Source organism: Argiope bruennichi, chromosome 10 (assembly GCF_947563725.1).
Source record: "Argiope bruennichi chromosome 10, qqArgBrue1.1, whole genome shotgun sequence".
NCBI classification, from domain to species: Eukaryota; Metazoa; Arthropoda; class Arachnida; order Araneae; family Araneidae; genus Argiope; species Argiope bruennichi.
Window position 1 is genome coordinate 76,792,879 of NC_079160.1, and position 25,870 is coordinate 76,818,748.

Consider the following 25,870-nt stretch of genomic DNA (forward strand, 5'->3'; position numbering starts at 1 on the left):
AAGAAATATTCCCCCCCTCCCCCCTTTTTTTTCTTCTTAATTATTTTTAGGTACTTTTTTAAAAAACAAAATACATCAAATAAAATTTTTGTGTTTAGATTTTTTTTTTCTGTATAATGGCATATTTTGTTTCATAGATGAATGTTATGGTCATAATTTAATATTTTCACATGCTTATAAAAATATCGTTCAAGTATTAACTAATCTTTTGTATGCTTTTATTTAACCATATTTGTTTCATGTTCACAAAGATGAAATTTTATAATCAAACTTTCATTCACTTACGAAGAGGCTAGAATTTTGAAATTTTATATACTTACTCATTTTTTATGAGAAAACGATATTTTGATAGTTTGAAGACACAATTATAAATTAATCGATCGATTAAATTAAATTTTGATGCCATACAATGTGGTGCTACCTAGTGGTAAATACCTGGAAATTTAATATTGTGATTCCATAATATTTTTAATAATGAATCATAAATTAGACTAAAAGGTATAAAACAAAAACAAAATTCTATCTTTTAGTACATTAATAAGATAATGTGTTTTAAACACTTCTTGTTATTTATTTATTATTTTTTTTTCTTTAGATGGCTGCTTATCGCATGAAACAGGCGTAGCTTTGCTGGCCTTAGTAGCAAATGTACGATTTGAGGCAGAAAAAGAACATGAGATGAATGAAAAAAAAATGTTATTTATGAAATGACGCAATAAATTTATTTGTAGCAGAGTAACTTAAACTACAGTCACAATGGAATCAGAATCACAACGGTGGATATCTCACAGAGACTTTTCATTCTGAGTGTTTTAATGTTCTCTATATTTATTATTATTTTTTTTAGCAATCAGTAATTAATGCTTCATTTTTAAAAACTTATTTTCCAACATTGGGGCTGCAGCAAAATAAGAAGTAATGTCATAGTTTTCCCCCTCCTCCTTCAAAGGAAATTATATCAATATAATTTTTAAAAATTTTGCTATGCAACTTTGCCAAAAAAAAAAAAATAAATAAATAAATAAAAAAAAAGACACAGTTATCACTTTTTTTAAAAAACAATAAATAAACTGCTAATATATCTAATATAATTTGGTATTAACTGTAATAAAAAAATCAATAATAAAAGCATGTTTTATGTACAAAAAATTCAAATTAAGCCTTCATTTAAGGGCTTAAGAATACAACGCTATTCTGGACAGACAATAAAATGAAATAATATATTGTGAATCTAATTCTGAGCTTTGTTTAAAGTTTCTAATTCATTCGAAAGTTAATTTAAAATTGATTGCAAAGTTCGCATAGAACAGAAAAGAAGAGAGTTAATAAAAATGTGATAAAAATGGAATTTACATCTTGAAAAGTTACATAAGAAACTATTTCCTACATAACAAAATATAAAGAGAAAATTCTTGAATTAAAAAAAATAATAATAATTCTTTTATGAATAAGAAGCATCAATTAAATCATACATCTTTAAATCCTATAAGTACAAAAAATATGTAGATCATGTTAAAAGTATATATACTTTTTTTTTACTATTTAAATCAAAAATTTTAAATATTTGAATTTTTTCTAGTAAAATAAACAACAAAATACTGCAAGTTAACAATCAAATATTTCATTAAAATCTTTATTATTAAAATGTCTTCAATGGAATCCCTTATAATATGACTTTTCTAAACAAATGGTATCACTTTTCCATTCAGCTATTTTATAAATATTTTCATAAAATATTTTTTGTCACTGTCATAGTATAAATATCATGTTATAAAAGTATTTTGTTTCAATCAATGTTCCTGAAATTATAATACAAAATACAAATAAAAAATGATCAATAAAAATTTATATAAACAATTCTATAAATGTTCTTCATAAAACTTAAGAATTTATAGAATAATAAATAAGTTATGCTTGCTTTCAAGTCATTACCCTTCAATAAATAATACATTTTCCCCAAATTGTAAATAATCTTATTCATTAAAATATAACAAAAATAAAACAATAAATAAAGGTCGAAATCTATCTTTGCATTTCCTTTGAGTTTGTTTCCTGAACACAAAAAAGCAATTTTTTCGGCAATCTTATTGGTGACTTTTTTTAATACATTTTTTTGCCTTATTAAGTTGTATATTTGTTGCATTGGCAACCTTAGCAATGCAAAGAGGCACATTAAAGAAGATTTCAATCTAAATAAATAACCAGAGATGAATAGCTTACTTAAGATTGAAAATTCACCAGTTTGAAATAACTTTTTTCCTCAGCAAAACTGGGAATAACTAATATAATAAATATAAAGTATGGAAGTTCATTCATTATTTATTCACTGTAAATTGCATAAATATATTTTTTAAATTTTTGTAATTTTTTTTTACTTTGTCTCACTGAAAGTTTAATGATCATTAGAAATAAAAGCAATAAATCAATAATAATAATAAAGAGAATGATATAAGTATTAAATACAAAGGCTGGCTGAATAAATAAGGATAAGGCTGTACAGAAAAATAGTACAAAAAATTCATACAATTTTCCAATGTGTTTAACAAAATGATGCTTAGAAGATAAAAAGCAATACTTACAACTTTTAATATTTACAATTAAAAATTTGAAATTAATATAACAGAATTAATATCAGTTGATACTTTTTATTGTTTAATACTCCTCCTTACTTAAGATTTATTTTTCTTTGTTTAAAAAAAAATATTTTGCTTTAATATTACTTGGTTTTAGCTTGTTAAATATTATTCAATTAATTCTGTCGTAATCTCTTTCTTTTAACAAATCATACTAGGTAAAAATAAGAAGTTAATCCCCTAAAAATTAATTCAGATAAAGATCATACAAAAGAACATAGGGTTATTCATTAAAATTAATCAGATATATTTTTTTTCAATTTTCAAAACAAAAATTATGTCATATCTGGCGAGTTTCTGTATTAACAATTTGTTATGAGTGTCCAATTATTTTGATCTTGCAACATTAAAGTAAAACAAATTAGCTTTTAATGAATAAATTGAAAATCTTAATGCTTTATCTGTGAATATTTTCAAAAATACAGAATTAAATAGAAATTATCTGCTTTTGAACTGAACATGATAAACATAAAAAATATGGTTTCAATGCTCAGAAAGTGAATATGCTTTTTTGGATTACTGCTATTAAGAACTGTTATTATTGCTGCAGAACAGGCAGAAAAAATTTAACAACTCAAAGTTGTTCTTTCATGTAATTTGAGGTAAGTGTTAAATGCTGTAATTCACATTTAAAATATCGAGTAACTGTCAAAATGTTAATTTTTTTAAGTGGGAATTTTAACCACTGATTTTTTTTTTTCAAGAACTGTCTATTTTTGAGCTGATGAGTCAAAAAATGCAATTTAACTTTTCATTACTTTATAATGATAATTTATAATTCATCAGAACTTTCTTCACTAAGAACTGGGCCTTGAGGTTTTGAAATTTTCCCTTTTCTTTTGGAATTTTTAGTAGCTTTTGAAACTTTCTTTGGAACAGTTTTTTTCCCAGAATTTTTTGCTTTTCGTTTAATTGGAGCTTTTACGTTTTCTTCCTCACAGTTATTTCCTTTTTGTGGAGAGGTCAATTTTTTTAATGCAGACATTATTCTCTTACTGGGAAATAGATTGGTCTGCTTTTTTAAACTCACAGTAAAAAAATTATCTATATGAGTTTGTGTGTCCCTTTCACTCAATTTCTTTATCACAGGTAAAAGGGCATCATCTACTTTTGCTTTACTCCATCCAAATCGTTCTTTTGTATAATCACGAAGAGCATCCAAATCTGGACGACCCCAGGTGAACTTTTCAGTTGAGTCATCTATAGCAGGATTAAGATAAGCATCAGGTATTCTTTCATCTGGAAAATTTTCAGACAGAACTAACTTCATAAGTTTTGCACGAACCTTGTTTTCTGGTGGAAGTGCATGCTTATTAGCCTTAGTCCACCATTCTTTGAATTCATACAGAGCTTCAATGCCCTCTTTGGGAAATTCACTTAAGATTTCTGTAGCTGTCACTGGGCCAACACCATCTATGCCTTCCGTATAATCACTTCCAGTCAGTATGGCAAAATTGATTAACTTTTTCCGACTTAATCCAAAATGTGTAAAAATTTCATGGTCTTTGTAAAATTCAACATATTTCTGCTGGGTAAAAAAGTTTTTATACACTCTTTTACCACCAAATAACCAGACATCACTGTCATCAGTTATTGTGCCATGAGTTAAGTTTTGATAATCATAAAAAGCACACTGGGCTTCAGCTTCTGTTGGACTTACAATGAAAGGTATACCAAAAAGTTGCAGCAATTCTTTGCACTCTTCTACCATGTGTTCTTGTACAGTCCTATTCTGTCTATCCTGTTTAGCCTTATCTGCTTCAAGCAAAGCAGTGGCAGATTCCAAGTCCTCCTGGAGTTGCAAGTTCCTTTGAGCAATTTCGGCTTTCTCTACTTCAGTTAGTTCAGATGATGATGAAGGCAAATTAGCATACGAAGTAGATGGATATGAATCAATAAACTGGTTATTAGCAGAAATTTTTTTAGGTTTCTGAATCAACACATGTTTTGGTGACATTTCATCATCGAATTTTGGAACAGAAATTTGTTTAGACACATCTGATGAAATACTATCAATCTGAGAATTAGATGATATGGCATTAATTGCAGTCTTTGCAAATTCTTTAGGAGCAGTCACAGAACATGAAACATCAGCCTGTGATTTTTTATTGAAAATTTCATTTTCTACATTAGAAGTTACTACAGCTTTAAATAAAGGACTTTCAATTTCAGCACATTGCTTTTCAGAAGTGTCAAATGATAAATTTTTAGTGTCTGCTTCAATTTTTTCCTCACAAGGAATTAATTCATCATCACTTGAAGACAAGCACACAGTACTTTTTTCTTTAGAATCAGCAATTCTTCTTGATTTTACTGATAAAATTTCAATGCTATCATTTACAGAAATCTGTGATAGAGATAAGGATGAATCAGTATAAGTCTTTTCATCATTAGAATGTTCCATACTCATTTGAACAGCTAATGCAAGTTCATCATCATCAGAACTAAGGGTATCATCTATAAATTGCTGTGATAATTTTGATTCCTTTGCATCTGATTTTTCAGATTTTATTTTTGATTCAACAAATTTAGGAGGATTGTCCACATCCTCTTCATTTAAAAAACTACTTTCAAAATTCTCTTCTGTTTTTATATTTTTACTGTTATCATTTTGACTTAAATCAGTTTTGCTGACTGAATAATCATCTATGTCAATGTTCTCTAAATCTTTAATAAAAGCATTCTTTGTGTCCAACATAACTGAAGAACTATTTTTGGAATTTCCATCTTTAACAGAATCATCATTTTTCTGTATAATCTTTTTTAAAAGAACATAATGGGAAATATCATCTGACATTATCTTATTTGTCTCTCCAATGACATGGTCACTTGTATATTGGGCAATAAAATCAGCAGAACTAATTTTTCGCATATCTTTTTGAACTTCTTCAAGTTTACGAGATAATGACCGCTTCTTAAGCAAACACTGCATTTGATAACTTGAAAATTCCTGTGATTCCTTTGGTAACTCTTCATACTGATCCCAGGTTCTGTGCCTTCTACTTTCTTTCAATGTGCTTAAAATTTCTTGTTTTACATCAGGGGGCAAATTATTGAAATCCTCTGATTCAAGATCTATTTTATTCAGATATTTTATATCCTCTTTACTAAAGTTAGTAAATTTCCATTCAAGAGAATCTGCATCATCAACACCTTCTTCTTCTTCTTTCAATGAATTATCAGGAAGTGGCGGCAACATGAATATTTCATCTCTCACTTTCTCTTTTGGTCGTATAACAGCTTTACTATTTGTTTCACCACCAACAGTAGCTAAATTTTTGGATGCCAAATAATTAGTTAATATTTTTAAACCAATGTCTCTGCTAGTTTGCTTCACTGCAGCTCTCCTTTGATGTCGATTAATAATGGTTTGCTTCTTAAGTTCTGGGAAACCGCCATCGAAAACAATTATTGGCCGAATTTTGTAGAATAAAAGCTTGCATAATCTACTGAATAAACTAAGCAGATGAGCGTTGGCTACCGAACCACCTTGTGAATCCCGATATCCTTTTAAGGCTTGATTTAACCATATACTTATATCTACAGCAAATATTTTGTTTTCTAGGGATTCGAGAGCAACAGGTTGGCCAACAGGAGCTAACAACTGCCACAGTCCCAAAACACCCATTTTATAAACACATTAAATAAATAGCATAAGGAAAATATGAATGAACATTGCTCTCACTTTCATATCTTTGTACTATAAAGTAGGAATGAATGACGATGCATTTCAACAAATGGATTGCATTTCATCAAATTTAGCCGCATGGAAGTAATAAATACAATCAACAATCAGTAAACAACATTTCAGTTACAGTCGTGATGATAATGCAGTATTTTGAAATTTTTCTTGACATAATCCAAGAAGTATTCCGTCTTCTCCAATTACTTATTATTAGTTGCATAAGCTTATAAATTAATTAAACGATTAAATTTTACAGCTAATTAATGTACTGTATATCTATCATATGCTAGTGACGCAACTAATGAACAAAAACACGGTTATGAATTTGCCAAGAAGCCAAGAACAACTCATCTCTTTTCATCAATCCCTTGTTTGGTGTTTGTTGGTTACGGAATTTGGATTGAAACTGAAATATTGCAATTATGGATGACGAAGAACTGCAGGCTTTGCGAGCAAAACGCATGCAAGAGCTGCAAGCGCAACGAAATCCTGTAATTACAATTTGTATTATTATATTAAATTATTATTATTGTTCCATGCATTCATTTTTATTTAAAATGATCTGAGATGCTCTTTAACGCAATCCGCATGTTCACACCTGAAGTTTTAAAAATTATTTTCTAACTTTTACTCTGATTTATGTTTCAACTCTTATAATATATAAAATTTCTATATCTTTATATAAGATTTTTAACTTTAGGATTGTTACGTTTCCTTAAATTAAAATATATATGTATGATTTCATGAGTTGTTCGTCATAACGAATTCCGGTTTTTTGAGCAATCAATTTTGTTTCTTCTTTAATGATACGGAAAACATTTTACAATATTAGTGCTAAAAGATTATATTTTATGTGATTATTTAAAATCTTTTTCGTTTAACATTAATTGATTTATATTTTAATTTTGTGAAATTTGGTTTAAAAATATTATGTCATTGTGAAATTAAATAAGTTAAAACATTAGTTTTAATGTCATTATATTGCACCTATTATTTTCTATTTTAGTATTTAATTTAGTATGTTGTGACTAAAGAAAATTTTTATATGAAATTAATACAAGAAATTGTATAGATGCTTTTGGATTTCAAAATGCCAAAATTACACACATACAAAATATATAAATAAAAATTTTGCTAATTCACTACTGCAATATCTTACGCTGCACTGAATTATGCTTAATTATTAGTAGAAGAGGGCTATATTTTATTAAAGCAATTTTTGCTATATAAATATAGGTTCAATAACTGTATTTATAAATATTATTCCACAAAATGACTTTTAAAATGCATGCAAAATTTATAATAAAGAAATTATATTCCTATCAATGGTAAATGAAATAATGTGGCATTATGGAATAAAATATTAGTGCAATTATGCTATCTTATAAGATCAAATTTGTTGGAGTATATTTGTGGCAATGGAAACATGTCCTGACCACCACATGTCACCGAGGGTGAAGAAAATCATGTTCACTGGCTTCAAGTACCCTTGCTATGCTATTATCTATGGTTAGCAAAGGCTTGTGTTTTTTTTAAGTTGCAAAATTTTATTTGGTAGCCATTTTAGACACTGTTCTTTTCTTTTACAAATCTTCTTCTTACATTCATTTTCTTTTATAAATATTGGGGCAGTAGATGTTCATTATTAAGGGCCTTTAAATTATTGTGTAATTGTAGCCTATATTCAATTTGAAGGACAATTAACCCTGCACAGAAAATGAGAGTTGAAACCTTAATTGCAACCACTTTATTGGTAATGCATCATATGCTATAATAGAGAGAAACCAACAGTCATGGATTTTTTTTTTTGGAGTTTCTTATTTGATCTCTCTGTTGTCTTTCATTTAAAGTGTGTTGAAATCTTTATGCTACATATGAAAATATGCAACATGCGATTTTAAAAACATTTCATAATGTCACTTTTTTTTTGTAGCAATTTTTTATTCTGGTTACCTTTTATTTAATCATTTTGTTTTTCATTAGTTGAGTTCCCAGCATCTTCCATGTTAAAGAAAAAGATTTATGATTTAGCATATTTTTAATAAATTCTTTTAAAATACAAATATTTTGATTTGCACTTCGCTTTGACGAACTGTTCTAGTGCTAATCAGAAACTGGTTTATTTTCTAGAATATATTGATTTAACTAATTTGTTATCTTACATTATATTTTAGATGTATCTAGGAATTTTGAGTGAATATCTAAACATTTCTTGTTCCGAGTTTGGTGACAATATATATATAAGATTCATTTTCTCTCTAAAATGATCTCTTGATTTCTCTCTCAAAAATTCTTATTAAAGAGATTGAAAAGGGAAAATAAAGACAACAAAAATTTTAGATAATTTATACTTAGGAACTATTATCATATATATATATATATATCTTGATTATTTTTACATATGTCTTAATAATATAAGTCTGTGGATTTATATTTATTTTACTCCTATGATCTGCCTCAAATTGTTGCCAAAGAATAATTTTCCTATTATGAATAGCTAATATTTATTATGTAATTATTTTTTTCAATTTCAATCCTATTTTTATTATTTAATTTTCTATGGTTGTAATTTTGAATCGTATTGGAAATATAAAAAGCTGGCAAAAATATGTATTCTTTTAATATTTAACAAGAATCTTGTTATATATTAACATAGATTAACTGTTGAAAATACTGGATTTTTTTAAAGGGTCTTCAAGGAAATGACGCAGCTGCAGCTGCTGAAGCAAAAGCTAAAGAAGAAGAATTTAGAAACCAAATTCTTACTCAAGTATTATCTAAAGAAGCTCGTAGCAGATGTAAGAATGATATTTATTTTATTAGATTTTATAAGGCTGTAATTAGTTAATACCACAGTTTTTTTTTTTTTTTTAATGTACTACAAATAAAATTTTGTGCTTATAATATGTAATGTTTGAAGAAAGATGATTGGGACTAAATTTCAAAATTGTCGGAGCATGCTCTTGAATAATAATTTTACACAATTTCAACTAACTTAAAATATTGATATTAGATGTGTACCTAAATACACGTATGGATGTTTTCAAATAATTGTATGATCAAAACAAAAAATATACATAATTTTAATTTGTTATAATTCAGTTTGTATTTCACAGCATTATTTTACGAAGTTATTTATCTTCCTCATTTTTCAGCAAATTAAAAAATGATTACTAAATTTAATTGGCTTTTCCAAATGATCTGAGAATCATTGGATTATTATAATTTATATTTATCTTTACAAATGTTGAAAAGCTAATGTCATGAGCAAAATGTTTTTCTGCCGATGTTGACCTTTTGTTTAATATTCAATTTATTTTATTGTAGTGGTCTCAGGCTACCAGCTGGTTCACAGAAGAATATTGATTATATTTTATTTCAGATAAATAATTTAGATATAAGTTCATGTCCCCTGTTCCATAAATTTGTTAAAAATTAAGGCTGTGCTATTTTTAATTGATATTCATATATTCTTTTCATTTTGTTCCTCAACCTTTGTAATGGGGGCCAGTTCCGTGATATCAGCCCTATTAAAAATGTAAATGTGCAATTCATCTATCTTTTGAATTTCATAGTATTATTTTTTCACTTTTTTTTCATTTTGTAAATTATTTAGATTGTTAAATACAATCTTTATTTTGTTTTCAATGATGGAAGGAATTCATTTGGAATTTGCTGAAATAATGAAAGTGGTTCGAATTCCAGGGTAACAGTGTAATTTATTGTTGAAAATTAGGTATATAAAAATGCAAAAATTTTAAATTTAAGTTTTCCCTTGTCTACTGAATTTGTATCATTAAAAAGATAAATTTTAAAATTTTGAAATGGCATTAAATTCATTTTGGGTGATAATATTTCTAAAAGTTATCATGGATAAATGCCAAAATTCACTTTAATTTTTAATTAATTAAAATTTAAAAAAAGGTGCACATTTTTGCCCTTTATGGTATATATGTGCCAAATTTGTTAGCACACAGATTCACTCCATCATGCACACATACACATATTCATTTTTATCTTTAATAAAGAAGTACCTTATATGTACATTTTAACAAATTTTATAAATGATGAATTCTAGTAGGAAGAGAGTAATTCACAAAATGTAAACAATTTTGTTTTGTTGTGCTACTACTGAATTGTCCCTAAAATATACGCAAGTGAGGCTTTAAATACATTTTCCAATTCAAATACAGTTTTGAATGATAAAAATTAAAAACTGCTGTTTTATCTGTATCTAAACAAGGATATTAAGCTCTCTGAGAGCGAGTATCTTTGCAGTACAACAAATATTTTATAATAAATTTTAATAGGAAAGTTACTTTTTTGGGGGGGGGATTTCCTTTCAAAATTTGAATTTATATGCAATCATTAAATTACTGTACATCTAAATGGTGTATGTTATATAAGCCTTATATTATAACTGTAAAACTGAATTTCAAATAAGGTACGATTATTTATAATCCTCTGAAAAAAATATTTTTGTGCTTTCTTCAGCCTTTTTTATAGTCATAAAAGCAGTGCCTTATATGCAAATAAAAATAATCGAATGGTACTCAGAATTTAATGAAGTCCTCAATTTTATAAATATATGTCATGCAGGTTTGAAAGCATTTGAAGATTTGCTTATCAAATTACCTCCATATTTATATGTAAAGATCCAATCAGATTAATTGGTACTGACCTTGAGTTAATTTTTAACGTAGATAATGTGAACAAGATATATTTTGAAGAAAGAAAGCTACTGGAAGACAAGGGATGTTGTTAAAAAGAAAACATTTACCAATATCTTTGTTCTTTTTTATACTATGGTTTCAAAAGAAAACTAAGTTTCTATAAAAATTCTTTTTCTTGTTTGGGGCATACATAAACCTAGGTTTTGTTTATTTGGTGTGTGCTAGCATTTGAATTTTACTGTCTTTTGATATTCACATCTCAAAATTTACTATTTGTCATAAATAAATTGCACTTTCATTGGCAGACTCTTGAAAGTAACTTATAACTGGTACAATTCATTTATCCATATTGGGTTTTGTAATGACCACATTCTTGCAACTAATGGTTGAGCTAAGTTAATATTTTCTTAAAATTAAATTTTAATTATGATTGAATTTTTTTAAAAAAATTATTAATATTGTTAGTAGATATTTCTTTTAAATTATTGAAATTTTTGATAAAAAGATTATTGCTTTTATTTCCTTATATTTCTCTATTTAATTTGATATTTCTTGTAGTGAGCACCATATCAATTGCGAAACCAGAGAATGGCAAAATGTTAGAAAACATGATTATTAACATGGCTCGTACTGGCCAGATAAGATCACAGGTATTTGTTCATTACTATTAGGCTCTAAGTAGCTTTGCAGTTTGCTTATTCCAAATTATGATTTATTTATTGTTATTATTCTGAAACTTAATTTTAATTGCATCATAGAAATTCTTTTTTCTTCTTTGTTTTGGTAAAAATTAATCAAACTATATACTTATATATTTTTAAGCTATATCTTATTAATTATATAATGACTACAATTGGTTGAAATATATTTGTGTAAAATGGCTTAAGAATCAAACTTTAAAATAAAGCTTAAGCAATTTTAATAATGGATTTAAAAAAAAAGAGAGAGAGAGAGAGATTTTGCTTGCTTGCAAAGTGGGTAACTAGCTTACATATTTTTTCAGATTCTTATTTTTTAATGAAGAAATTTGTATTTGGAAAAATAATTTTGTTTCACAGCCAACATTAAAAATGTTGCCTCTTTAATTTTCTTTTCCTTTTCAAATATTTGGAGCATAGCTTATTTTTTTTTTTTTTTATCTCATTAATGCTCAAATTAATCTTAAGCAAAAATTTCTGGAAAATTCACGTTACATATATTTTTATAGTAAAAATATGGTAAAATAACTAAAGCTAAATTCTATTATTAGTTCTTTTATAATAACATTTTGAAAATAAGTAAAAAATAATTTTAAAAACTTTTTTATAAATAAATATTAAAATATTTTTAAAATATAAATAAAAATACTAAAAGATTACTTATGATTTCCATGCATTACTTGGGAAAAATAAAAATAAATGGAAATATTGAATTGATTATATCCTATCTCCATTTTAAATCTGTGTAATATGCTGTATACACTAATTAAAGTCTTTTTAGGAGTTTGCAAATACACATATTGGTAGACAAATAATTAAAAAAAAAAAAAGTGAGAAACTTTGGAATGCAGTTGATTTAACTGTAGAATTGAAATATACTTGTCCTCAAATTAGAATATTGAGCATTAATGAGTATTAATTTGCTCATTTTAATCTAATAATTTTTGTTCAATATATTACATGATATATTTTTTATTTAGTGTAGTGTCAAGATGTGAATTTAAGCATATTTCATTTCCCTATGAAACTATATTAATATTATATTTTTGTTAAATGTTCTTTCAAAAAATTAATATTTGTATTTCTTAGTTTTTAGTAATTTTTTTTAAATCTTTACAGTTAGCTGATAATGAATTTGTCCATCTTTTGGAAGAGGTAAATCGTCAGATAAAACACAACACACCTACCGTAAAGGTAATTGGAATTTTCATTAGACATTTTTTAATACTTCTGGATTATTAAAAATTCAGCATTTCATTGCTTTATTGGTGCAATTTCTCTTAATAATTTTTTGAAATTTTTTATAATATTATCTTATTGATGTATTCATTGTAAAATATGTTATTAAAAAAATGTTAATGCCTTAAATTAGCCGATAAGTTTTTACAAATTGACTTTCATTCAATAAAGTGTGGATAATATAAAATTACTGTTAAGATATCCTTATGTATGTTTTATTATTTAAAAAATCTATTTAATATTCATTTACATTAAAATCTTTAAACTGTAAATATGTACATAAAATTTCACATTAAAAATTATTTGTCCATAGTGAAGATTTTCTATGATTCGAATTTTCATTATTATTCTTATTAACATTATCTTGCACAAGATTTATTCATTGAAATAATTTTCCAGGGGGGGTATCCTTTCCCCATTTTAAAACTCGTATAAAAAAGCTAAAATAATTTTAATTTAGTTAGGAGCATATATGGATATTTTTAAATTTTAAAAAAAATCTAATTTATTAATTATTTTAATGTATTTAGTAAAATAAAACATTTTGAAAGCTTGATTGTAAAATATTGGCTTCTTGATTTGATTATTAGTGTTATGAAGCATCTAGATGTGAATCTATTATCACATTTAATTAAGAAATCACTCATATTAGCTACTAAGTAACTTTTATATGGAATGCCTATCTAATTGGCTAATTTATAAAATTATTTTATAATATTCTTCATATAGAAAGTAAATAATCATATGCTTAATTTTATTGTCTGACTTAAAATAAGAAGAAACTTTTTAAGAGAATATTTAAATGAGAAGAAAAAGAAGAGGGAGGAAAAACATTTTAAGTCTTCTGTGGAAATCAGCAATAGAATTTCTAATTAAAAGGGTTTTAAAAAAATTAGCATGTTTAGTACTTTTTACTGCTGGTATATAGACACTAACTAAGAAAAAATATCAAACATAATAAAATTTTTGTTACTTTGCTTTAAAGAAACATAACTTAAATAAATAGAAGTTCAAAAATTTCTATGTAACATTCTTATTACAAAAAATTGTGTTTGCTAATTGATAATTTGCATTAAGAAAATGTTGAAGAACCTTGTATTCCTTTGTATTTTTATATATTTCTTAGTATGAAAAGTGTAATTTGGGTAATTTTTATAGAAGATTATTTCACAGTATTGTTTTGAAGGAGAAAATATTTTATTTTTTAAATAATTTTTTTCATTCGCTAATTTGTTATTTTTGTTCATAATTATGATGTATGATACATTATATTTAAAGTATATGTTAATTGTTTATTTTGAAAATAGTACAAGTTCTTTTCTTTTTGTTTCAAGAAAATTAAAGTTAGTATTTTTGTTCAAAAATGTAAATTAAATAAGTCAAATCTAGCATTGTTTCTACTAATTTTTCAATATGTAATTTGATAATAAAAATTTCTTGTAGACGAATTTAATTAAAACAATATATATTTACTGGTTGTAAATGGATTTATTTCATTTTTATAACTAATCAATTTTAAAAATCATTTAATTTTGATTTATAAAAAATTAGATATCACCTAAAATTAGCATTAAATCAATTTATTGTAAATGTTAATTAAATTATATTTACTTATAAGTTAATTGTACTTTAGAATTATATCTTTATGTTATTACACTTCCTGTGAGATATTGTTATTATGTTGTATTTCAATTACTATAAAATAATATTGATTTATTAATTCTTAACTATCGGATGAAATTATTACTTAAATTATCCATTGGAACAAAATAAAATAAGGATAGTTATCTTCAATATGAAAAATAATACAAATATGATCCCATCACCTATGTTTATTTATATAGGTGATGGGATTACAACATTTTAATAATCAATCACTGTAAACTTTCATTTATTGTCCAATTTTATATGAGCAGAGCATTTTTAAGATATTAAATATATATACATGAATTATAAATAAAAAGCTTACAATTTTTTTTTTTTTTTTTTTTTTTTGGAAAATGGATTTACACTACTTTTAAAATGAACAGTTCATGTGATAAGTTCTCCTTACAGAACTAATTATTATAAGATACTTCTCATCTCCAAATATCTATTTCAATTATGCTTTTTTTTTTAAATGTGAGTGTAGATATATTATCCTTGGATCAGTATTGTTTGATAAAAATTAAACAAGAAACTCTGTGATTATTTTTCTCTTCTGTTAAGGATTAAAAATGTTTATTTGAATGAAAACTTTTAAGAATTAACCTCAAATAGTTTTTTTTTTTTTTTAAAATTTAAAAATGAAAAAAAAAAAAATTAAGAATTTTCTACAAAAAAAATGATTTAAATGAATAAGAATTAATAGTTTCAATGATGGGGGGGGGGAGATTTGTTCTAATCAGAAATTATTTTTAGAGAATTTGTAGAAATGCTCTTTCTCTATTATGTATGTATCTGCATTTTAAAAATATTTTTGTAATCCTTCATTTATTATTAAGTCTAAACAAACAATCAAATTTTATTAGTAAGAATAATTTGTGCAATTATGGTCCCCCCCCCTATTTATCATTTACTACTCTTTTTTTTTTTTTTTCCATTTGCTGTTTAGAATATTAACTGCTGCACTGAATTTCTTACAATGTAATTTATATGTACGTGCTGGTCGTTGGTGATCTTCACGGAAATCAAAGTGTTAATAAATGGATTTATTTTCTCTCCAATTTTATAATGTTTTATTTAATAAATTGTATTTTATGTATATTGATATAATTGTTTCTCATTCATTATTGTTGTTGAAAAAATGTTGCCAGTAATTTGCTGCTTATGTAAATGACAGATATGATTTAAATTTGAACAGAACAATTTAATTATTATTTATATAGAATTACTCCATAATTACGTTTTCATCTGTAATGTATTGCTGTTATTTCTGTATTACTGGTTTCTCCTGATTTCTGGAACGAAATATGTCTGTATATGGTTCCATTTATATCGTAATTTGTATTTCCCACAATTATACCATTATCTCATTGACTCCATAAAAAACATAAAAAAAGAATATTGTGATCAAGTGTTTATCAGATTCTTTGAATCCTTTGTTAATGGTTTTGTTTATGTATTGAAGTTCTTAGTTTTAAGTAAATTAATCAGACATTTAAGTATTTTTTGTGTAAATTTAATTACTTTTATTAAACAATAATAATAAAAAATAAAAGCTTTTTATAATGAAATTATTCTATGTAAACATAAATGGCTGTTTTATAAGTGTATAATTTGCCTAATTCATGCATCTTAGATATCAACCAAATTAAAAGCACTTAGATATGACAATAATTGCTGAGCAATATTTATTGGATTTTTGTTGTTGTTGTTGTTTTTATTACTATGTTGTTTTTGGTAACCAGTTGGTGCCCAATGAAATCTTTTATGCATGGCCTTGACTAATTACTTTCTCACCTAAAATTTTGCTTTATTTTGAAGCAGAAAGTGATTAAACTTCAACTAATCCAATAACATGCTTGCTTAATTGAAGCACATTTAAAAAATATATAAAAAAGAAAGTAGGAATATTCTGTTATAGAATTTTATATTTACTATATTAATTTACTTTTTATTATATGTTTTATAATTTATGTAATATTTTAGAAGATTATTCCTTCAAAATTTTTCTGAATCAAGAAACCAAAAAAAGTCAGTGAAATAAAGAGATGTCAAAACTTCATGCTAAATGAGTGATAATATATATTTTTACTGTATTACAAGAATGAAAACAAATGTTTAAAAGTGAACAAATTTTAGAATTTTTCCACTATTTCTTTCATCTGATGTTAAATCTTGATCACAATTGCCTTAGAATTAAAATAAAAAGTTAATTAAAAACATGCTTTAAATATAAACCTGTTTAATTGGAAAAATAAGCCAAAACTTCAAACATTGATCATCAGTGTTTTAAGAAAAATCGAAGTTTGGAATATTTCAGCCACTTTAAATTTAAGTTTCATTATAATTTATAAAACGTATTGCTGTGAATTATATTAAAGATTAATTAATATTAGACAAAAAAAAATTCTGCCAGCTAAATTAGTATAACTGCAAAGACTATTTTTTAAATTTTAAGATGGTGTAAAAATAATTTTTGTGTTATAATGTTTTGGAATTTATAGCAAAAAATAAATAAATAAAATAAAAGATCAGATTTGTGCTTAGTTTTTAAATAAATAATATTCTAATAAATTTTAAAAGAAACATCCAAAGCATACAATTTCATCCTCCAAAGTATATCTGTGCCAGTTTCAGCTAGGTTCTCTTGTAAAGTACTTCACACATGCATTTTTTGCCTTATTATTAGTATAATATATATTTGTTATTGGCTGTAGTTCATGTATTAAATAATAAAAATAACAATTAGCCAAATATATATTTCGGGCATAGTAAAAATTTTTTTATTCATAATTTCAATTTTTAGAATATGAATACTACATTTAAGTTGGGACTTGACTATGCAACCAAAATTCTATGATTTTTGCAATTTTTATTTACTAAACATGCGAAATTTTCCATCTGCGCCATTTATAAAATTGATTCACAATAAACGCAATTATATATAAAAGTGTATTATTGTTTTTTCAATTATGTTTACCCAAACAACTATTTTTTAAGGTAAGCAAACTTGTTCCTGCTGTATATTTGAATTAACCCTTTGCACTTGGATGGTGACTCTTACTCACCATTCAAGATGATGCATCATTTTGATGTTTTATTTATTTATTTTTGATTTTTAGAAATATTTGCTGAGTAATAAGAAGTTGCAAATTAATTAAACGGGAGAATTCAACTTAAAATATTTGTATATATTTATTTTTCAGAGCAATAAATAAGTTTTTATATCAGGTGAATAATTATGCATCAAATTACTCTTCCAAGTGCAAAGGGTTAATTTTATTATAATTTAATAATAAAATATATATTATAGATATATATCCTGCACATGTTTAGTTGTTTAAAAGTTGTTCTCAACTTTTGTTTCAGTGTTAGAATATTTTTCAGAATTTAAGTATATTTTTCTTTATTTTGACAGTGATTAATTTGATGATTTTTCAAAAAGCAATTAAGTTTTTTGATCTTATTTTTTTAAAAAAACTTATTTATTCCCATTATTTATTTCAGTTTGACAGAAGACGTACTTGCTTAGATTCTGATGAGGATTAAGGTTGTGTCTGACTTATTGATATGGCTGCTGCTCCCTCCCAATTGCATCACTTGTTAAATAATTGTACAATTGAATTCAAAGTCATCTTATTTGTGTCTGTGACAAATATGTGTTTGCTGTGCAGGTCTTAAAAGAAATTGCCACGCTCATTTGTATTCAAATCGAAACTAATGCTCTGTTAATGAAATCATCACAATTACAAAACTTAATATTGTCACTGTTTTTGTTTTTTTGTAACAATGATGTTTAAAACTTAATTAGTGAATAAACTATACATTTGTACAGTTTATGTAAAATAAACTTTTTTTTACTCTGAGCCCTGTTTCCTTCATTTTATTGCTCAAAACATTTTCTTTCTTGCAACGTTTTAAATTATCTTATTTCTTGTTTCTTTTGGACTATTTTTATTCCATTCTATTAGCATTTTCTTTTATTTTAGAAATATTTTTCTTTTTGCATCATTTTAAATTATTCCATTTCTAGTTCATTTTGGACTATTTGTGTTCCATTCTATCAGCATTTGCTTTCATTTTAGAAATAATTTCCTTTTTGCATCATTTTAAATTATTCCATTTCTAGTTCATTTTGGACTATTTCTGTTCCATTTTATCAGCATTTGCTTTCATTTTAGAAATATTTCCTTTTTGCATCATTTTAAATTATTCCATTCTTGTTCATTTTGGACTATTTCTGTTCCATTCTATTAGCATTTGTTTCTGTTTAAAAAAATGTTTATTTTTTTAAAACTTGTTACTTTATTTTTAATTTTAGTATTCTGATTTTGATTAAGTTTAATTGCTTTCTGTTTATTTTTCTAACATTAGTTCTTGCATTTTTATTTTGTTTCTCTTACTTAAAATATATAAGCAGTTAAAAATTAAATAAAGGTTACAGACAATACAAAGGTTATACAATTACTTAAATTATATGTATATTTAGCACAAATTGAAATTGATTGATGCATCTTGAAATACTGTGGCTTAAATTAATTTGCAATTTGAAGTATTTTTATAAATATTTGTTTTATAACAAACTTACAAGAAAGATTAAAAAGAAGAAACACATAGTTCAGCTAATTTTCTGGAAGATTTTATGAAAGCATTCAAATTAGTTTATTTACATTGCTGTGACCATAAAAGACAAGTATTATCTTATTACCAAATCATTAGCTCTAAAATCTGTGATATAGTACAACAAATTAATGAAATGTACAATTCTTCCTTATAAGGTGATATTTAAAAAAAAAATCTTTCATATATTAAATGAATGTTTTGATGATTTCAAGCTTTGCACTTTTTCTTAATTTCAAGACTGCCCTTAGCACTTTAGAGACCTTTAGACAGTAGAGGTTTGTAGCCTCCTTTCAACTTCCAAAGCCATATATACATATATTATTGATTTTAATTTCATTTTTATTTAAGCAATACTTATGTAATAGATATCATGGCAAACTGATCTAATAAATAATTTAATTACAAATCACTTTCAAGACAGTTGGTGTCAGTGCCTCTCATATAATATTTTAATTTTAAAAGTAATTTTAAACAAAACGTAAGAAAATTATAAAACTTTTAACCTAAATATTCTAATGCAAAGTTTGCCAAGCTGTTAATCAGTTAACTATGGAAATAATTGAACCTTATTGATCGATAAATAAATATGAAAACATTAAGAAGAAGAAGAGGAAAAAAAACCCTGTGAATAATTTTCTAAAATTTCAATAAATTCAAATGAATGCACTAAATTAGATTATTGTAGAAATGTAACAAAAAAAAAAAATCTTTGACTTTTAAACAGTGTCTTTAATTTGTCTATTTGATAATCCAACTTCTCATAACTTATAGATTTTATTATATCTGAGGAGTGTCTCTTGATTTCCATGGGGCTGCAATGTTTTGGTAATAAGATCTCAGTTTCAGTACTGGAAGGTCCTATGTTTGATACTCTATTCCAATAAAGAACCAAGCAGTTATGGTGCATGTTGAATCCAAATGTCCTCTTGTTTTTATGATGAGGGATTGACAGCTCGATTCTTCGTCATTGGCCCACTTTTCAAAATTACGAGGTCCATCCCTAAATAGCCCACGTTTTGCTTTAAAATGGGTCGTTAATGTAACTAAACTAATCCAAACCAAACCTGATTTCCAATATTAGTTAGTTTCCTATCTTTTCTATCTATCATTTCCCTTTATGCTTTTTCTCAGTGGCAGCAATATTTTCATCACTGATGCAATAATTGTGTGAAAACAAATCAGTGTTGCCATGGAGAAAGTGAATCTTCTGAATCATGTGAATTCCAAGCTTATGATAGCAAATGAGCATCTCATCCATATATTCTTTATTTTTTGGAAACATGCCTATTCTTAAAAATCCTAAACAAATACTTTAACTATTCTACAGAGACTTTTGATCTTCTGGTGAAATATCATGGAAATATTCATCTTTGAAAACAAAAATGCCCCCTCCCTTCAGTGTTGCAATTTAATGAAAGAAATATTGATGTTAAAAGTCTTCCTTTTCTTGTTGTGTCCTCTTTATGATGTTTTTTATTAGTTCAAGTTGATATATAGTGGGCAAATTAAAATCCTCGAAATAACATTTTTAAAAAAAGTTATTTTGTTGTATTTTAGCTCTCTGCAATCAACATTGTAATTCAACCATTTGATTTCTCACGTGTTTGGCGCTTGAAGTGAGATTTCAAATTACCCTTAGTTGTTAAGCCTTTACTGCACACACTACAAACATGTGGTTTCTCCCCCATATGTGTCAAATGATGCTTCTTTAAAGCTATAAGCTATCTTTTGTGAAAATCCACGATTGCAGATGCTACAATCAACATTGTAAAATAAAACTGCAGCTAATGATCCCTTTTTTCTGTTATTTTTTAGAAGAATAAAATTCGTATGAATTGGCTGCATCTATTCTATTTACAATTTTATTGTCATGCAATGCTGTTATATGCTGTTCTTTTTATTCTTATTGATTTGGCTTTTCATTTACCTTACCTCTTATTTGGTCTGTCATCAACAAAACTTGTGATGATGACAGACCCATTTTGGTATGCCCTATGCTGCTTTTATTTTTATCCTGATTTCTAAAATTTTGTATGGAAATGATAGATTTCATTTTAACTAATCGAAGAACAAAAATATTCTCTTCCTCTTAAACCAATAGCAGGAATCTATAAAAAGTATTAGATTGCAGAGCTGTTAGCACAACTCTTTTCGCTCATTTTAATTTTTTTCTGTAAAATATTCTGAAGGTGCTACAACCATTTCACTAAACTATGATACATACCATCCTTACAGAGATCAAAAATTCGACAATGGGCAAATGTACTATACACTTCTTTTCTGCAGCTCGAATCCCATTTGCAATACTAATGTACAATTGCAAAAGAGATTAATAAAACTTTGTCTTCCAAACTGTAGCTTAAACAATTCGTAAAATTCTGGTTTATATATATATATATGTAATGAAATGATATTTTAATTCTAATTTCAATTTAATTAATTTCCAAGATTTTATCTTAATTTTGGCCTTAGTAAAATATTCTCTTATTTCATAATCCAATTCCACTTTCGGTTTAATTAATTCCTTTGTAAAAATAATGCGCCATTAGTACTACGTATCAAATGAAGGTGATTCTTCCGTTGCCCTTATCAAAGGTCATCATATATATTTCATTTGCGCGTATCCAGAAATCTTATATTATATAAGACTAGTGATCATTTGTTCCGTTCCTTTTTGCCTTCTTTCTTACTTCTTTTGTGTTGCGGTGCACCTTCTTGTAATAAGTCATGCCTGTCTCCAGGAAGAGAATGAAACGAAATTAAAAAAATAGCTTTGTGCAATATACTTTTAAATTTATTAATATTTTGTTATTGTTGATTATTAAGGTTTGAATATAATATTTTTTACAAATATAATTCTTTTTTATACTTCTAATATAAAATGATAAATTCGATGTCTGTATTAATATTTGTATAATGTAAAGGCAAGGGAAACTGAGGTGTCACTTTCAACATACTTTTAAATTGAACTTACTCAGACACCACTGTAAGGTATGGATGTGTGTCGGTGGCCCTGATGCACTTCCATGGTTTGCGGTGGGGGGAAAATTGTAATGATATTTTAATTCGAATATCAATTTAATTAATTTCCATGATTTTATCTTAATTTAGCCCATAGTAACTTCATAGCAAAATATTCTCTTATTTCGTGATCCTATTCCATTTTCGGTTTAATTTATTCCTTTGTAAAAATAATGCGCCATCAGTACTACGTATCAAATGAAAGTGATTCTTCCGTTGCCCTTGTCAAAGGTCATCATATATATTCTTTTGGTACGGGGCCGGAAATCTTATATTATATAAGACTAGAGATCATTTGTTTCGTCCCTTTTTGCCATCTTTCTTACTTCAGCTTTTGCGTCGCCCTGCGCCTTCTTGTAATAAGTCATGCCTGTCTCCAAGAAGAGAATGAAACGAAATTAAAAATACTAAGTTTCATCAATGTCTTCGAACCTGCATTCTGCTTCAACCAAAATAATGTTACATTCTGTTTAATCGACAGGATAGTTTCCTGTGAAAAAGTTTTAAAAGAATTATTCCCCGGGGTGAGCGGATATTTGATGTTACGGTACGGCTCCTTGATTTGCCGTACTTCTGAAGATGGTTCCATGCTGGCTTTCCGTGACCTGACAGGTGACCTCCCGTGGCATAGCGTCTTCAGATCCGACAACGTCGCTTTAATTCTACGAATGATATGGCTTCCGTTTTTATTACCGTATCATCGCTACTCCGCCGTAATCTACGACCTCATCCGACGTTCCATCTCTCCGACGTGTTTGTGCTCTATTTCCCCCTTTGTTTGTGCTGCTTATTTTCAAGTAGTTCTAACCTGTGCCATGATTCATCAAAAAGTTATTAGTGTGAAAAAAAAAAGCCTCCATCAACTGACTCAACGGATGAAATTCAAAATTTATATTCCGCACTTTTGATTTGATGTTAAATTGCATTTTACTATTATAATATAATTGCAAATAATCTTTTTATATTATTATTCAAAATATCATGTGTTTTAATTTAAAATATTGAGTTTTTAATTTTTTTTTCAAATTTATTATTTAATAAATTATGCATACAAATCTTGTGAACGAAAAAACTAATATACCAAGATTCTTATATACTTCAGAATTAATGGCACATGATAGTTAGACTAAGGTAGTAAATAACACAGGGGAAATTATTACACCCCTGACAGTTATTAAGCTGCCCTCTATTATCACTGTGTCTAAATACTTGTTTTTACAAAATACAAATGTTTTTTTTTTTTTCTTCAGTTACTCAAGTATTTCTTATATTACATTCCCCCTTCCCGCAGAAATATTATAAGAGTATTTTGATTCGTGAATTTGTTGCGATCATTCACAAGTGTTTTGTTTGAAATCTTTAAATTTCGCATTTCTTACTTTTGGTTTTAAGTTTTTCATTTGATATTGTTGATTTTTGCAAGTATTAATTTCATATCCAAGTTTTTACCTGAAGTTTTGAATCTTGTGTTTTTATTTACAGTTTCAATACTTTATTTGAAATCATACCAATACTGATATTATATTTAATAATTTAATACTTTATTTTTAAATTAATAATTTTGTTGAGTCATATTTCCTATAATTTAAGAATAACATAGGCAAATATACCATAGACTGACTTCATTAAATTAATTTCATCAATTCTGTTTTTACATAAAAATGGTCAAAATAGCTTTGTGCAATATACTGTTAAATTTATTAATATTTTGTTATTGTTGATTATTAAAGTTTTGATATAATATTTTTTACAAATATAATTCTTTTTTATGCTTCTAATATAAAATGAAAAATTCGATGTCTGTATTAATATTTGTATAATGTAAAGGAAGGGAAACTTAGGTGTCACTTTCAACATACTTTTAAATTGAACATACTCAGACACCACTGTAAGGTATGGATGTGTGTCGAGGGCCCTGATGCACTTCCATGGTTTGCGGTGGGGGGAAAATTGTATTGATATTTTAATTCGAATTTCTATTTAATTAATTTCCAAGATTTTATCTTAATTTAGCCCATAGTAACTTCATAGTAAAATATTCTCTTATTTCGTGATCCTATTCCATTTTCGGTTTAATTTATTCCTTTGTAAAAATAATGCGCCATCAGTACTACGTATCAAATGAAAGTGATTCTTCCGTTGCCCTTGTCAAAGGCATCATATATATTCCATTTGCACGTGGCCGGAAATCTTATGTTATATAAGATTAGAGATCATTTGTTTCGTTCCTTTTTGCCTTCTTTCTTACTTCTGCTTTTGTGTCGTGCTGCGCCTTCCTGTAATAAGTCATGCCTGTCTCCAAGAAGAGAATAAAACGAAATTAAAAATACTAAGTCACATCAATGTCTTTGAACCTGCATTCTGCTTCAACCAAAATAATGTTACATTTTATTTAGTCGACAGGATAGTTTCCAGTCGACTAAATAATAGTCGACTGCTTGTTTTTCTAGTGATCCTTAAACAAGTGTTTAAATAATGTAAGTCACATTTTCTTTCTCAAAAATTTGCTTATTACAAATTTAAATATTTCTTTTTACTTATTTACCTATAAAAAATCAGGATAACTAGGACATTCTTCCAATCCAGGACGATGGGTCAAAAATCAAATGTTTTGGGTCATCTGGTAACTAAATTCACTTATTTAAAAAAAATAGCCTGAAAGTCGTTTGCTTTTAATTTATCAAGAAGAATTAGTTAAGACTACTGTAGTCGATCAGAAACTGGGAAAAAATTATTCTTAGCCTATTATTCTATTCTTCATAATAGAGCCAAACCCAGTTCTGCTAGATATGCAAAATTTGTATATACATTGCCGTCCTCAATGAAACAGAACTTTGAAGAAAAGTTCATCTTTTCGAGTGCCAATTTTCTTTAAGGCAAGTGTCGATAACTTGCCTTAAAGAAAAATTGGCAAATTGAATATGTGAATTGTGTCAGATCATCAATTTAAAATTTTTTGTAAAAAAAAAGCGAACCATATCCGCCTTTTTTCTTAATTCTACTAATGGTATAATTGAACTTGTTAAGATTTTTTAAGTGCATAAATCAATGATTTTTTTTTTAAATTTTGACACTCAATTTGAAATATACTAGATTCGAAAATGGGAGAAGATTTTATAACAGTATTTCTCAAACTGCTGTACATGCACTACAAACTGCACTTTACATTATTTCTGGTGATATAACTTTAGCATTAAGAATGTAAATGAATGCTTGAAATAAACATAAAATGGCACGGACTTTAATATTTTTCTTTAATCATTATTATTTAGATATGTATTTTATTTTCCTTTTATATCCCTTCACCTTAAATCTGCGCTTATGAGGACAGCCACAATAATCAAGCATTAATTGCGAAACTGAGGTAATTATTTTCTTGAAAATAAAGGTAGAAAAAAAAGTATTTAAAAAATTACTGTGCTAGATAATTTTTAGTTCAAAAAAGATATTATCTTTTAGATATTTAATGGTACAGAAGTCTCATAAATTAGTTTTAAAAAATTATTTAAATTTTGGCTCAAAAGAGATGATAGATTAAGCACATTTTAATTCAGAGGGGGTGGTCTCCCGAAGACTTTCTCGAACACTCTCTAATAAACTTGATACGTCAGAGAACGCCCTACAGAGGCGTTAAAATTTTAACTTTTGGCTAGA

The 25,870-nt window shown here is 26.4% G+C and overlaps 3 protein-coding genes across 3 annotated transcripts in view; 2 read left to right on the forward strand and 1 right to left on the reverse strand.

Annotated features, from left to right (window-relative positions):
- The window catches only part of LOC129988088 (UPF0764 protein C16orf89 homolog), a 30,375-nt gene extending 28,669 nt beyond the window's left edge, over positions 1–1,706 (forward strand). Inside the window, exon 8 of the mRNA XM_056096212.1 lies at positions 596–1,706. Within this exon, the coding sequence (XP_055952187.1) occupies positions 596–711 (116 nt within the window). The 3' untranslated portion in view covers positions 712–1,706. The remainder of the gene's footprint in view (positions 1–595) is intronic.
- Positions 1,707–2,918: 1,212 nt separating this feature from the next.
- On the reverse strand, positions 2,919–6,418 carry LOC129988087 (DNA excision repair protein ERCC-5-like). Its single transcript, XM_056096211.1, has one exon. It carries the CDS (start codon positions 6,259–6,261, stop codon positions 3,406–3,408), a length of 2,856 nt encoding a protein of 951 aa, XP_055952186.1. The 5' UTR covers positions 6,262–6,418; the 3' UTR covers positions 2,919–3,405.
- Positions 6,419–6,660: 242 nt separating this feature from the next.
- LOC129988089 (uncharacterized protein D2005.3-like) lies at positions 6,661–18,438 on the forward strand. The gene is made up of 5 exons (XM_056096213.1): positions 6,661–6,809; positions 9,008–9,116; positions 11,550–11,641; positions 12,809–12,883; positions 18,080–18,438. The coding sequence occupies exons 1-5, from the start codon at positions 6,741–6,743 to the stop codon at positions 18,119–18,121; spliced, it is 387 nt and encodes a 128-aa protein (XP_055952188.1). The 5' UTR covers positions 6,661–6,740; the 3' UTR covers positions 18,122–18,438.
- The last annotated feature ends 7,432 nt before the right edge of the window (positions 18,439–25,870 follow it).